Genomic DNA, 15,445 nt, shown 5'->3' with positions numbered 1-15,445 from the left:
GGGGGGGGGCATCTTGTTTACACTGATTAGTACCAAAATTAAATCAAAGTAAATGTCAGCAATTTTGGATATAATAGATGGCTCATTTCCTGTTATAAAGGAAAATTATTTCTTGCATCAATAAATCTTTCAATTCCTATTATTATTCGTTATTTTGTAATAATAATTATGCATTATCAAAAGTTTTTTTTTTTTTTTTCAATTAAGCTCCCAAATTTGTTTTAAAAAATGTGGCATACTTTTATATTTGCTGAGCTATGAATATATCCATTCCTTGCTGTAATTTGATATTTTTTTAATTCTAAAAGACCCCCCCCCATCCTCACTTTTTATCATTTTAGTCTTAAATTAATAGTTCATTATGGAAATATAAAATCAATTTATCTCTGAATCACTATCATGTGACACTAAGTTTTGAGAATTAAAATTTAAGTAAATTAAATACATATAAATATGACCTCCTACAAAAGAGAAGATTTGAGGAGAAAGTGGATTTTAAGACACATATAATCAAACTGAGATTTAAAAAATCATTATATGGTATTTGAAGTATATTAGTTTAGTTTTAGAATGAAATTTCTAGTGAAATCGAATAAAGAAACAAAGTTGGGAGAAAAATGGAGATGGCCAGTTTTGCAGTTACATAATATAATTGATAATTATGGTTTGAAAATATAAAAATAGAATATTATCATTAAAATAACATAAATGTACGTATTTTTAAATTTTAACACATCAAGAAAGAACATAAAATCACTTATGAATCCCATCTTTACAAAATGAAATAATGTTAAAATTAAGTGAAAAACTAAATGCGGTAAAATTTATATATCCTTCATCATCATTTCATTGATTTAGTTCCATAAAGTTTTCAATGTAATTTTCCTAACGTGGATTTTATTTTTCATGATAAAGAATAGTTTTCAAATAAAAATGACTGATAATAAAGCATAGTGTACTTTGAGTAGTTAAAAGCTGACTGTGATTGCAACTGAATTTTAATAATCATGAAAACTGGAATGTTATAAAAACTTATTGATTCACGATTTGAATAATTCAGGATATAAATATGATATACATAAATTTATATTTATGCTTTCAAATAATTTAATTTCTGATGCAAAAAAAAAAAAAAAAAAAAATAGATTTTAATAGCATCATTTTTTAAAATTGCTTATTATCAAAATGTCTTAAGTTTTTTGAAAAAGAGCCTTAACTAGCTACTTTTGTAAAGAGGGTGTAGTGTATTTATTTTAATACGGAGATACAATACCTCAAAACTGACTAAAATAATAGTAAATATTTTCATTTTATTTTCTTAATTCATTATTTTCCTCTTCTTTTCATTATATTAAAATTTTAAAGTTGTATCTTTAATATTTCTAAAAGCTATTTATAATTTTATTTATGATGATGAATGAAATGCATGTGCAAATAACCTAAATTACTTCCCCTCCTCCTGTCAAGATTAGATTTTCCTCTCTATATGTATATTTTTAAAATACAACGCATTTTTCTTATTTAAAATGAAGCTTCCAAGGTTAAATTTCACATGCAATAAGCATTTAACTTTATATATACATACAGACAGACATAAAAAAAAACTCATAAAATTAACATTAGATGCCCTTAGAAATTCACGCACAATTCTCTGTAATGTATTTCAGAGAATTTAAAGCATGAATTAGATGCAAAAATTTTCATGCTCGAAAAAGTAGAACAGAATATTAAAAGACTGAATATTAAAAATTAAAATATTAAGTTCATTTTAAATAGACAATGTGATCTCATATGAATGCCAATTTTAAATATTACCAATACTTTTTACATAATATTTAAATACAAAAAAAGTTGTGGAAGCTGCATGTCTCTTTAAAAGTTGAAAATACAATATAATCAATATAGCTATTGTCAGCATCAAGATATTTTGATGCTGACAATAGCTATATTTTGAAGCATTACATGTGAAACTGACATATGCATATTAATAAACAGTGAGATAAAGAAATACTAGAAAAAAGATAACTAATGGAATGGAAGGAAATTAAGATGCACAAATATTCACTAAATTATCTCTCAGATATCTACAAGAGATAAAATTCCTCTTCAATGGATATTTGGAAAAGGGTTTTCTGTCTAAACATCTTATACGTTTTTTTTTTTTTTTTTTTTTTTTAGAGAGAATGAGCACTATTTCATCTTTTACATACAAAAAGTTTAAGTAATCAATAATAAAAAAGAAAAGTCGAGAAATTGCAAGAAACTATTTATACAACTATAAGAATATTCACACTAATTATCTCTTTTATATGCTCTCTCCAAACATTTAGAGGACTTGTTAAATATTAGAGTGTCTCAAAAGTTTCTTTTTCATCGTGCTAATGGCCTTATCTGGCCCTGCTTGTGTAAATATGCAGGCTTATCTATTAGCCGTCTATGTCATCAGTTTTAGTCGTACCAGAGCTCTACTATACCCCATGCCAGGACTACACATCAAAAAGTTCTTTTGTCCATTTGGTGGATTGGAAAGGAATAATTTTCTATGAGCTCCTACCTCAAGGTGAAACAATAAATTATACAAAACATTGTCAACAACTGGATCAATTGAAAGCTGCCATAGCAAAAAACAGAATTAATGAACTGACTAGGCATTGTTTTTCATCATACAACAGGAAACCACATATTTCATTAGTTGTAAGAGAGAAGCTCTTACGGTTTGATTAGAATGTTTTATTATATCTTGTATACTCTCCAGATCTTGCGATAAGCGTTTTAAATCCATCAGCAAAATAAAAACGCACCTTGGGGATTATTTCTTATCCAAAAACACAATTTTAAAAAGAAGGTATAATGAGGCTTTCTTAGAGATGGAAGAAAGTAATAGAGTAAAAGGACTCTTATATAACAAAATAAATAATATCTTAAACAGTAAATACTGTGTATTCGTTTCATATTAGAAATAGGAAAGAAACTTATGGGACACCCTAATATATTTAAGTGGGTTTAGTTTTAAAATTGAAAAACAGCCCTTAAGTAATAATCCTTAATAATAAAGCAGTACTTGAAGTAATGAAAATTTAATAATAAAGGAATGAATAATAATAAAATGAAGGCATGGTTTTAAATTTAGTCTCTGCTATGAAAGGCGATTATGATTCCAGCCAACCATAATAAAACCAAGGCTCTACTGTATAGTCATTGCACATTGAATGATTTATGGAGCTAGCATAATCTCAGCATTAATAAGGAATTCTGGATATTTAAAACTTAGCTATTTAAATGACAAGGAAAAAAAATTAATAACAATAATCTGAAAAATGAAAGTACCTCGTGAAATAGATTTCTTCTTTGCTGGTTTCTTTCTGTCTCCAAGTCTGGGACGAGGTTCTTTCTTCTCGCCAATTTGAGGCACTTCAATACCTGAAATGCATTTTCACAATGTTTTGTCATTAAATTCCCTATAACATTAAATTTTACCTTATTCTAAAGTTAAAAGTCAATACAATTATTATTAGAAACATTTGTAGTTCATAAATGCATATGAAGAGACTTTTATTATTATAAAAGAAAATTTAAAAATTTATCCAAATATTCTAATTAAAAATTGAGTTTAAAAAAATACAGCAAGTAAAAATATCTTTTTTTAAAGCCAGCAGTATGCAGATATATTTTTAATTTTTATTAAATTAATAAACAATACATATAAATAACCAGAAACATTTTGATAAATAATTTCACTAAATAAAAAGTATATAGCTTTTTGAATACTTTAATCTATGAATAATAAAAGCAAATGTGTGTCTGTGTCTCCACTCAATAGAGCAAGCTATTGAAACTAATACTGCCAAATACTGAAGAGATATTTCGAAAAATAAAAATACATACCTTGGAGCAATTTCGTAAAATTTTTTATTTGAACTTTCATTTATCAAACACAGTTCAAAATTTTTAATTGTCACCATTAATAACTTACAGAAATACAATCAGAATACATTAAATGATATTTACAAAGAATACAAATAATAATCTTTCCAATGATATCAATTTAATTATGTAAATTTTTCCTGAATTATCACAATTATTTAATATGTAATTATATTTTTAAACATGCACTGAAATTTAAATTGTTTTTGCTAGAATGATAGATAGAAGAACATTTGATAATAGATAGAAATTGATTCTTTGAAGATAGAAAAATATTTTTTTCTATCTTCAAAGTTAATGAACAAAACTTGTATTTCTTCATATTTTTTGGAAAGTCGTTGTAGATATTTTTATTTTTACAATTTATTTCAACACTTTTGTGTGTGTGTGCAAAATCAATAACAAAATAATAATCAAAATAATATATCCATTAAAATGAATTTTTTTTTAAAAAAATGAGAAAAATTCTTTTTTCCACTTTTATTCATTCTTATCTTATTCCTTATTTTATGCTTCTAATATGACTTTATATGTCTTTCAGACACAACATAAATTGGAACTAAATATACTGAATTCCATAAAATACTGAATTTTGCCAACATAAAGACTGAGAAGTAAATTTATTTGTTCCCTTTTTTTTTTCAAGTTATATTTGAAATTTATTGATTTGCTAACAAGAAGTTTATGTATATATTGCAGCAAGTAAAATTTTGTATTACATTTAACAATATTCAGCATTTTACCTGTACTAGAAACCTCTAATTTATTTTAGTTTCAATATTTTCCACACAAAATTTCCAATTTAGTTCTTTATGCTTTAGTTCAAACATCTTCCACTAAAATCTAATTTTAGCTAAAAAAAAAAAAAAAAAGAACTTTTAGAGAGGAAATGTATAAAAAAAAATATAAGTGCTATGCACAAGAAGAAGCTACTAATTGCTTTACAAAATACAAATTTTAGATGTATAAGAAGATGTTAAAGGTCAAATTAAATTTATGTAATAAGAGATATGAATTTCCTCTTCTTAAATCTTTGCCAACCCACCAACATTTTAATATATCATTCGTAAAAAGACTTTTTAAAGGGCTAAGAAATAAATAAGCAACAAGAAAACTGCAAATATATATACCAACCTAGAAGTAAAAAAGCATTTAATCACTGACCTTGTTCTCTAAGTGCTGCTAAAGTGGCTTCCATACGAGCTCGATTCTGCTTCTGGCTTTTAGTCAGGAGTTTGCCTTCAGCTCGAAGTCTCTCTCGTTTCTCTTTTTCCTTTTGTTTCTTTTTTTCTTTTCTTTCTTGCTCTAACCGTAACTGAAATAAATTTAAATCACTTTTACACAAGTTTTTTTCCTCCTAAGAAAAATATGCTCAGATTACCTTTCTGCCTAATTATTATTTACTTCACCTTTACAAGTGTAAATAATTTTTTTTTTCAAATTCCCTTCCAAATTTAATTAGAATAATAGACATTATAAAACTATAAACAGTAAATAGTAATAAAAAATACAAGAATACAGAAAATTTCAAAAATGTAACCATGAAAAGATATGAAAAAATAGATTTTAAAAATTCTATCTCAACAAAAATAAAGTTCTTTTTTTTTTAAAAGGTAAAAATGAATACATAGATTAGTCAATGAAAAAAAAAATAATCTAATAACTGGATAGGATTGGATTTTTTACTAAGCATCATTGTAAACAGACCAAATTTTACATGAACCATAACTCTTCTTAATATAATATTTTTAATAAGAAGTTATCATCAATAAATGAAATATGAATAATTGTTTCGATTTTAAGAATTGCAGAAAATATTCTGCACTGCTACTGGTTTATTACTTTCCCTAAATCCTCCCTCCTCTGAGAATAGGTTAAATCAAATACTAACATTTTGCTAGCTTTCCTTCAGTTTATATATACTCTATTTTAGGCACACACAAAAAAGCAATGTTTAATAATCCACAAATTAGCAATACCCATTCAGGAGTAAGGTTTAGTTTAATCATTTGCATTAGAGAAGTTGGTATTCTGACAATGTATCTATACTAAGTGTCCTTTCATTTTTCTTAATAAGCTGAGTGCTTGTTGTTCTATTACAGAAATGTTTTTATTTCTATTCTTAAAACAAATGATTTTAATTTCAAAGAAAATGGAATATTGGTACGTTTTTGTACTGAGCATTACAAAAATAATCCTTATTTTAAAAATTTCAAAGTTTTTGAATTATTACTTTTTTTGATAATTTTATTTCAAAGATTTTAAGTGCATTTTTCATAATTTGCTAAGAACTTTAGATCGTCTCAAAGACAATTATCATTTTTCAAAATAAATAATTTTTGTATTTGAATAAATTCAATAAAAACATTACAGACAAATGTAAAATAAAAATATTATTACTATTATCAATAATAACCAAATAGCTAAACTGATAAACAGCACATCCCCTGCCTCTTTAACTCTTTGCACTTTTTTTTTGTTCAATTTGATATTCTGAATGATTGATTGTTTTCATATACTTGCATGTAATATATGATTATATATTGTAATTGTAATATATAATTATAATATACGATTTTCATTATATTATTGTAATATATGATTATCTTTAAAGCCACATAATAACAAAAATTCTCAGATTAATTTTTAAAAAATTAAATCAAATCCGTAAAAAAATATTTTATCCTTTTAAGACCTGAAATACACTCCAATAATATGATGTGTGTAAAATCACAAATTTCATTTCCTTTATGATAGCAAAAAAAAAAAAAAAAAAGAAAGAAAGAAAGAAAGAAAAAAGAATAGAATAAAATTCTAAGATTAATCTTAAGATCTAATTCTAAGATTATAAAATTCTAAAAAGCCAAAAAAAAAAAAAAAAAAAAGACAAAGAAGACAACTAAAATTGCATACCTTTTCTAACCGTAACCTCTCAGCTTCTTCTTCGGCCCTGATCTTGGCTTCTTCCTCCTGTCTCAATCGCTCTTCCTCTTCTTTGGCTTTTTTCAGAGCCTCTTGCATAGCAGCAATCTGGAAAGATAATGTGAAAAATCCCATCAATGCAATCAAAATTTAATTTTTTCTAATCCAATCATTAATCTTAATAAAAACAATTAAAAATTGTTTGAAGCACTAAAAATTATAAACTATATTAATTAACACTAAATTAAAATTTATACTAAAATCAGTAGTAAAATAAAATATTTTCTCTGCTGAAAAATAAGTATTTTAAAAATATTAAAGAGTTTTGGATACAATGATTTACTCATAAATATTTTTTTATAATACAGTAAAATATTTAAAAAATATGGATTTCGAACATGATTTTGAAAATAAATGACGAGAAAAATCAGAATATCACTTCGACTCTGAACTTTCATTAATGGGTGAAATAATGGGACACATGTTACTCAAAGTTAAATGAAAGATATAAATAATGTGATCTATTAAGCCATGAAAGTAAAATGCAACTGTCTTGTAAATAAAACAAGGAATGGATCCTGATTCAATAATGGATTAAATCAGAAATTTTAAATAAAAAAACAAAGTCTTAGTTTAGATAAAGTAACTGCATTGATAAAACAAATGATTTTAATTAAAAAAGTATTATATTGCAAGTAAATCAAATAATAAAACAAAATCTAATATTACTGATTCTAATCTTTATCAAAAGAGAGACCAGTGAAAACGTTCAAGAAGCCCTAAACAACAAATCTGCACTCAAACTAAATTAATTATAAGAACCATTAGTAAATCAATGTTGCTTAATTAACATGGCATCTATTTGTTAATGTATAAATTAAATTTAGACATTATGAAATAAATATCAAATTTTTAAACAGAAGACTTACTAAAGAGTGATATCACACTATACTATGCTATTATAACAAACTTGAAAACACTTTATTTATGCTTACAATCTATATAAATAAAATTAAAATGCCTGATTTTTTTTGGGTGGGGGGGAGGGGATTACTATAAAAAAAACTACTCCATAATTTTTCCTGATATGTTGCTCCCAAATATTAATTCATAAGTAAACTTTTTGTGGAATGTTTCATTACAAGTAAAAACTTATTTATAAAAATGTTATGTTCTCATGGTGTATTGCACAAGCATGCATGGCTGTGCTATAGATGTATTTAATAAACTGAATTTAAAATAGACAAACATGGAGTAAAAGATAATTCTATTAAATTTCTTTTACCTTATTTATATTGAAAGATATATCTTTAAATTGGAAAATTATTTTGAAGCTTCCTTTTATTTAAAAATTCTTTTAAAACTTGAATACTTGCTTTTAATTATTGATAAAGATTTTACATTCATTTTGTTAAAATAGACATGTTTATGCTTTAAATACATATTTAAGTCACTACTTATAATATCATATCCTCCAATATTGATTACTCAGTCATCAGTAGCAATTCTAACCAATATGCTACATATTATGCAATACCACCAAATTACAGAAGAATGGATATCTCTAAAGAATTTTAATTAATTTAGTTTTAAAGTTAATTTTAAAACAAATATGTAGTTTAAAACAATTAATATTAATAATGGGTTTAATTTTAAAACACAGTTTCAAAATTATTCAATAGGCATTTATCATTACCCAAAATGTGTGAAATAATTTTTAAAAAATCACACAACAATTTTGTTGATCAAACAAATTAAGACTATTTTTTAGACATTAAGAAATTTGTTTTATCGATTAGCAATCACATTTGTTTTTTTAGGTCATAATATAACTCATAACCAAACCCTTTGTTCATTTTTATTATGAGTAGTAACTCCATTGTTTTTGTATTCATGCTGGAACAGGATTTCTCCCTTTTTTTTCCCTCCTAACCCTGCTAAAAATACTATCACTATCTGCACTGCTGTGAGCAAAGATTTGGGTAAAGGGCCTTTTTGGCATTTTTTGTAGTTTTAAACAGTTTTTTGCTATATATCCGTAATTCCATATTCACCTAATTTCCATAATAACATATAAATTATGTAGCTGTGGGAGGGTACGTAATATTTATGTTTTGTATCATACAAAATTATCAAGAAAAATTATTTTTTTAATTGTTAAGGACATTCTAATTTTAAAAAGATTTAGTAAATAGATCTTCTAATTAAAATTACAGATAATAAAAAAAATTGGATTAGGATTCAGTTGGGTACTAACATTAAATACATTTTTACTTTTTCACAAATGTTACTTACACCACACAGCTCTCAACAGCTGGTTTGGTATGCAACATTGGAAGCATATGAAAAACATTTTTCATTTTTAAAGTACTTCAAGCTTTTCTCGCAAATAGTGATGTAAAAGAATAATAAAAGATTGAAGGGAATTAATCAAATAGTTATTTAATCAGTTTGAAAAAAAATAATTTCATTCTTAGCAATGACGGGTAATATTAGCTAATAAATGCTTTAAAATTAAGTAATAAAGTTTATACACTGAAATAGGAAGCCACAATTTGAGAATAAAATATGAAGCAATAACAGTTTAGAAAACCTGATTTTCAGGAAACTACTTAAGGAGTTGCACAAAAATATTGTACAATATTTCTCTTAACAATTCAAACATACTAAATTTAACCATGTAAAATATTCAAAGAATCCAAGTGAAAATAATCAAAGACATTATGAATTTTATACAAAAAACAGAAGAAAATTTAAGAGAAAGGAACTTTTGCAGGAGAAAGAATTAAAATTTCTTTTAGGTCAAAGCAGTGCATTGAAGATATATACTCTGAAACAAATTCAAACTTCTAATAAATATTTCTGTTACAGATTACACAAGTATCTTTGGGTATCTACCTTAATATCTGAAACAATAGTATAAACAAATAAAATACCATTTTTTTTCCAGGACGTTTTTTGTCTTTTTTCTCCTCTTCATCATCTTTTCCTTTCTTTTTCTTTTTCTTTTTACTTTCACTTTCATCCACTAAAGAATAATAAACATACATAAATATTTTTTTGTTCAAAAAAGAGAAAAATTAAAATTATGATTCAAATCCTAAGTTTGATTAAAATTGCAAGACAAAACAAACACAAATTTTGAAATATGCTTTTTATTAGTGTTTTAAAATTAAGAAATCTTTCATTTATTTTCTGCATTTTAGTTTTTATTGTATATTTAATTTGCTATAATGATATCTTAAAATAAATATTTTTCATATGAATTGCCAAGTGAAGTAACTAATATGAAATCAAACCTTAATTAATTAATAATTTGATAATTAAGTTCAGGAAGTTTTAAAACAGTGCAAAATTATTGAGGTGATTAAAAAATTCCAGCAAAAAAGGATACGAGTAGAAAAAATTAATAAAAAAATTCCAATGATACAAAAAAATAATTCAAGTAAAATCTCGATTATCCCAGCTGATTGGAACCTTAACCACCATTGCTAGACAAAAATTCAGTTATTAATAATCTTTTCTTTCAACAAGATTTTTGAACACTGCTAATTTCGAATTAAAAAATAAGTTCATTAATATTACCATATATTAAATAGACATATTGCCCAAGTAGTTATGAGAAGAGAAAAAAATACACATGCCACATGAGAAAGATCATTACTAAAATCGTTATATGTCAATAGATCCATCACTGATAAGATGATCCATAAATGCTATTGATTTTTGCTGTTTCTTTTATGTTTTTTTTTAAGTGTACTGAAATTAGTATTTTCATTCATGAAACTCTTCTACAAATTTACAATACCAATTTTTTAAAATGGGAAAAGGGAAGGGGGGGTATTTGCTCTAATCACTACTGAAGTACTTAACTTACTTATCATTTCTTCAATTATAAAAGATCACCTCCTGAAATTCCTTTTACATTATGAAACATGACCTATTATATTATGAAAATTGCCATCAATACAAACTCAGTTTTGTGTGGTTTTTTTTCCCCCCTTAGAATTAATTTTTATTACCAAACGTTGAAAAATGCAGTTTAATTTTCTGGTAAGAGCACAATTAACAGCGACTTGTAGATAGAAGCATAGATCATCAAAATTCTACAAAGAAAGTACATATAAAGAAATTCAAAATATGATTATAATGAAAAGAAGATTATAACTTGGAACAAAATCCAAGTCAAATGCATAGAAGCCATTAGAATTGCACCTTAATTCAGAAGTTATCAAATTTACATTATAACAGTCAGTAATTTTACTATAAAAGATGGATAATTTTCATTGTAAAAATACTTAGTTAAATATGTGTTGAAAAAAATTAATTTCCAAAAATACTGAAACAAATATTCACAAAGTTATTATTAACTGGATCAATAATATTAATAAAACTAAAAGAAAATGGCAGTTTTCATCTAATTTTTTATCTAAAAATCTAATACATTTTAAAATTCACATGAGGAGTTTTATTTAAAATTGCTTCATAAATCTTTTTTTGGAAATAATTTTAATTTTTAAAATAATATAGTTGCTTGAAAAAAGAAGGCAAAATGTAAAAAAAAAAAAAAAAAAAAAAAAAAAAAAAATCTTTTACAGTAAGCATAAAATTATGACACAAAATAAAAAACTTCATTAATAAATATTACAGCCTCTTGTGAAAAAATTTAACAAAATTTAAATCAGTGTAATTACAAAATGTTTGTTTTTACAAAAGATTAAGTTGACAACTAAATGTTGTTTATAATAAGAATAAAAATTCCCAAATTTTTATTTGAAAATCTAACTATTAAACTGGTATTGTTTATTTTTATCAATGACCTTTACCTATCTTTTATGCAATGTTATATTTCCATGTTCATAAAACTTCCGATTCTTGCAACTAAGAAACTGAATTTAATGAGATTTTACATCATTAGAGTAATTTAAAATTTTACTATTTAAGGAATTCTACATGGAATGAATCAAATGGATATAGATGAAACAACATATCTTAACCTAGCTCCAATAATTATTGGCAAAAAGCCAAAGATGTGTAGGGTTTTGCATTATCTTGTTGAAAAACATCATCCTTAAGATTTGATAGACACACAATTCGAGTTACTTTCCTTCAACTGCATCATTCAATTTGGTGAGGTGTTGAAGCCATTTTAGCAACGTTTTTTTTGGTAAAAGTTCAAATTGCAAAATTTTTCTTCGTAATCCCACCAAACTGACAAGTAACCTTTTTTGGTGTAACTCGGGTTCTGATGTTGTCTGGGTTGTTCCAATCTGCTGTACTCAAGTCTTTTTCAATCAATATTGCTATAAACCATCTACAGAGTGCGAAAAAATTAAGTACTTATAAGCACCTTCGTATAAGGTGCATACGTATGCATACGCAAACTGTATAGTATTAGCATAGTATTTTTTGTTTTTTAATAATGTATACTTTTTATTTTAAAAAATCTTAAAACTTAATTTTAAATGCTTATTCTTTAAATTTTAATATTTATTTCTGTATTTGCACAACGTCTTTTATTGTAAATGTATGTCTTTTTAGATTTGACAAAAACATCAAAAAAGTGAAATCAACTTTTATAAGATAAACAATAAAAATCTGTGAACTTTTTCAATATATCTTTAAAAAGTTTAATTTAGATAGATATAACATTTCTGAAATTGCCGATAGTGAAGTAGAAGCTCAGTATGATCAAATGTTTTGTATTTGATCTTTATATAAGCAACAACAAATATGATTCAACATGGTTGAGATAGAAAGAGTAAATATTTCCCTGCACTAACTCATTCTATTAAATAATTTTATTTGCAATCTTAAAAAGCTAATAACTAAAGCATTTCTATGGCTATTATCATATCACTGGTGAAGCTACCATGATATTGGTGACAGAACAATGCCATGAGTTTTTAAAATCATTTTTAATAGATAATAATAGAAGCATTCACAAATGGTTAGACTAAAAAGAAATTATCTTATCGACTCTTAGTGTAGTAAAGGATTTTCTAAAGTGTAGTAAAAGCCTTTTTTAAACATTTAACGTTTCTAAAATTTAATAAAAACCTGTTTTTTAGCATACAAGCAAAAATTCTTATAGAAAATCGTTATATATTTTACGAAGGAATGAAAATGCTTTAAGAAGTTCCAGTTTTCATAAATAACAGAAACAAATTCATGAAGTCAAAAAAAAAAAAAAAATATCAACTCTGTAGTTAGAACCAAAATGAAAATAAGTCAGCGGGAGTGTTTCTCTCAAAACTGTCTTGCATACTGCCAGAAAATGCATAGCATGGCATTGGCTTAGAAAACTAACAAAGTACTAACCTTAGGAGCTAATAAACATTTTTACTGATTCTATCGTGTGATGGTTGGCAAGTGTATTAGGATTAATCTCTGGCATGCTGTTGAAAGTATGTGAAAAGTTAATTTGAGTTTTAGACACATTCTTCTCAACTGATTAAAACAAAAAGTTGACTCAAAACTACATATAGTCACAAAATTACATACTAAATTTGATATATTTGTCACTGAATTTTTGAATTATTGAGTTCACATGTTTCTGAAAGTATAAACAGACATACGGTGAACCTCAAGTTGGATTTGGCCCAAAATTTTATAGCTGTTTATACTATAGATGTTAAATCTGTGTACCAAATTTTACTTATCTAGCTCTCTTCGTTTCATAGTTATCATGCTAACTTATATTCAAACAGTAGGACAAACAAATTTGATAATAAACAGACTTCCTCAAAATGAACGTTGTTGAAAATTTGATCGATACCTACAAATTTGATGTGAAAATCGTATACCAAATTTCATTCATTTAGCTTAAAGTGCTTTTGTATTATCTTTGTCACAGACAGACATTTTCCAATAATGTTTTTTTTTTCTTCCCCAAATTCAATGAGATTTTAAACTGGATATTCATTAAAATTTCGAGTTAGAATTTTTTAATGATTGCAATATTTTCTTTAAATTTTGTATACAAGAAAGTAAAATTCCAATTGAAGAATTTTGTAAAAAGTCCTTCTTGACGCCAACATGAGACAATATATTGCATTTTTTCACAATTTAACAAAACTTACCAAATTTATTCGATGAATTCAATTTATTCATAGTATTTTATTGCATGAATTGCTTAACAAATTTTTAAGTGTAAATAACCGCAAAGAAAGCATTCCCCCCCCTTTACTATAATTTTAACAGATGCAAAATAATATGATTCAACGATTTGAAGAAGCAATAATTTTTTGAATTTCATTATAATGAGAATCATTGTTATAAACTGCGTCCAAAACTAATTTCTCAAAAATTATTAAAACTAAACAAAATAAATTCAAACAAAAAAATTTTACCATTGAAAAGCAATTCTTTTTTAACCTTTAAAACAGTGTTAAAATAATTTTTGTACCATAATATATAATGAAAACACATTAGAATTATATTTTTAAATTAAGTGTCGAATTAAAAGTTTGAGAATTCCATTTTTAGTAGGCCTCTAATGACTAAAAAATAACTTCCAAAATTTCATGCTCCTAACTTCAATGGCTTTATGCTGGGCATTGCTCGGGACAAGTCTTTATATATTAAAAAAGATTTCATTGGGGAAAAAATTTCAATAAGAATTATGAAAAGAAAATATACATATTATAAAATGATAGAATCTAATCTCTGAAAAAAAAAATTGTAAACACTTTTTTTATTTCTTTAAAAATGTTTATGTACCATATAGAGCAATTTTCTCCCCCTTAATCAAAATAAACTTGGCGAGATTAGTCCAAACAAATAAAAGTGTTCAAATGAATGGGGACATTCAAAAAATACCGTGAAAGATATCACAATCATTGAAAATTTAAGGCTTCAAGTTAAAATTTCATTGTCTAGATTTTACGCGATTGACTAATGCAATTGCATACAGCAATTAATTATAATGAAGTACAATCGAATACCTGAAGTAGGTCATTCAAGCATTTGCTCCAAAACAACGTATTAATGATAATGATGATCAAATATGTTAAGGTTTTTAAAGAAGCGTTTCGCATATTCAATATATTATTTTGGTGTATCAAATTCATCCTGGTGTTTTCTCATTTTCCGTTGATTGGACCATTCTTCTACAACACATAAAAGTTTAAATATATACTTACCAGTCATAACTTAAATAAATTCTTCAACATCTAAAACATTAAAAATTAAAGTTGGAACGTTTTCTGATTCACAATAAGTATGACATAGTATGCATTTCGTACTACCCCTTCTGGATAACTATTCCAGTATTTTAATAAATGGCAATGCACACATTGTTGAAAAAAAAGGGTGCAAAAAAAAAATAGACAAAAAGAAAGAGAGGGGAAAAAATAAAGGAAAGGAAAAAGAAAGAAAAAGGAGGAAGGGGGAAGAAAAAGAATCTTCAAGCATTATCTTAATATGTGCTGGAATGCCTGGAATATTTCAAACTCTTCCCTTTTGTTGATTTTCTTTTTTGATACATTCAGTAAACAAGCTTTTTACGTCCATGATTTCAAATTATCATATTCAACTTGTGGGGAAACAAAATGAACAGCTTTCTTCATCTTCACGAAAATATTAAGCACTTTTTAAG

At 25.5% G+C, this 15,445-nt stretch overlaps 1 protein-coding gene across 2 annotated transcripts in view; it reads right to left on the bottom strand.

Annotated features, from left to right (window-relative positions):
• The window catches only part of LOC129956686 (eukaryotic translation initiation factor 5B-like), a 56,382-nt gene that overhangs the window by 29,441 nt on the left and 11,496 nt on the right, over window positions 1-15,445 (bottom strand). For both annotated transcript variants that reach the window (XR_008782702.1, XM_056068618.1), the window contains exons 6-9: window positions 9,783-9,874; window positions 6,838-6,954; window positions 5,089-5,239; window positions 3,328-3,420 (exon numbers count right to left, since the gene is read on the bottom strand). Coding sequence is in view for 1 of the 2 variants with exons in the window: in XM_056068618.1 (XP_055924593.1) it covers window positions 3,328-3,420; window positions 5,089-5,239; window positions 6,838-6,954; window positions 9,783-9,874 (453 nt within the window). In the remaining variant the exon portion in view is untranslated. The remainder of the gene's footprint in view (window positions 1-3,327; window positions 3,421-5,088; window positions 5,240-6,837; window positions 6,955-9,782; window positions 9,875-15,445) is intronic.

This window comes from Argiope bruennichi, chromosome 2 (assembly GCF_947563725.1).
Source record: "Argiope bruennichi chromosome 2, qqArgBrue1.1, whole genome shotgun sequence".
Taxonomy (NCBI): Eukaryota; Metazoa; Arthropoda; class Arachnida; order Araneae; family Araneidae; genus Argiope; species Argiope bruennichi.
The sequence above is the reverse complement of the archived record's forward strand: the minus strand, read 5'-3'. Positions and strand labels throughout refer to the sequence as shown.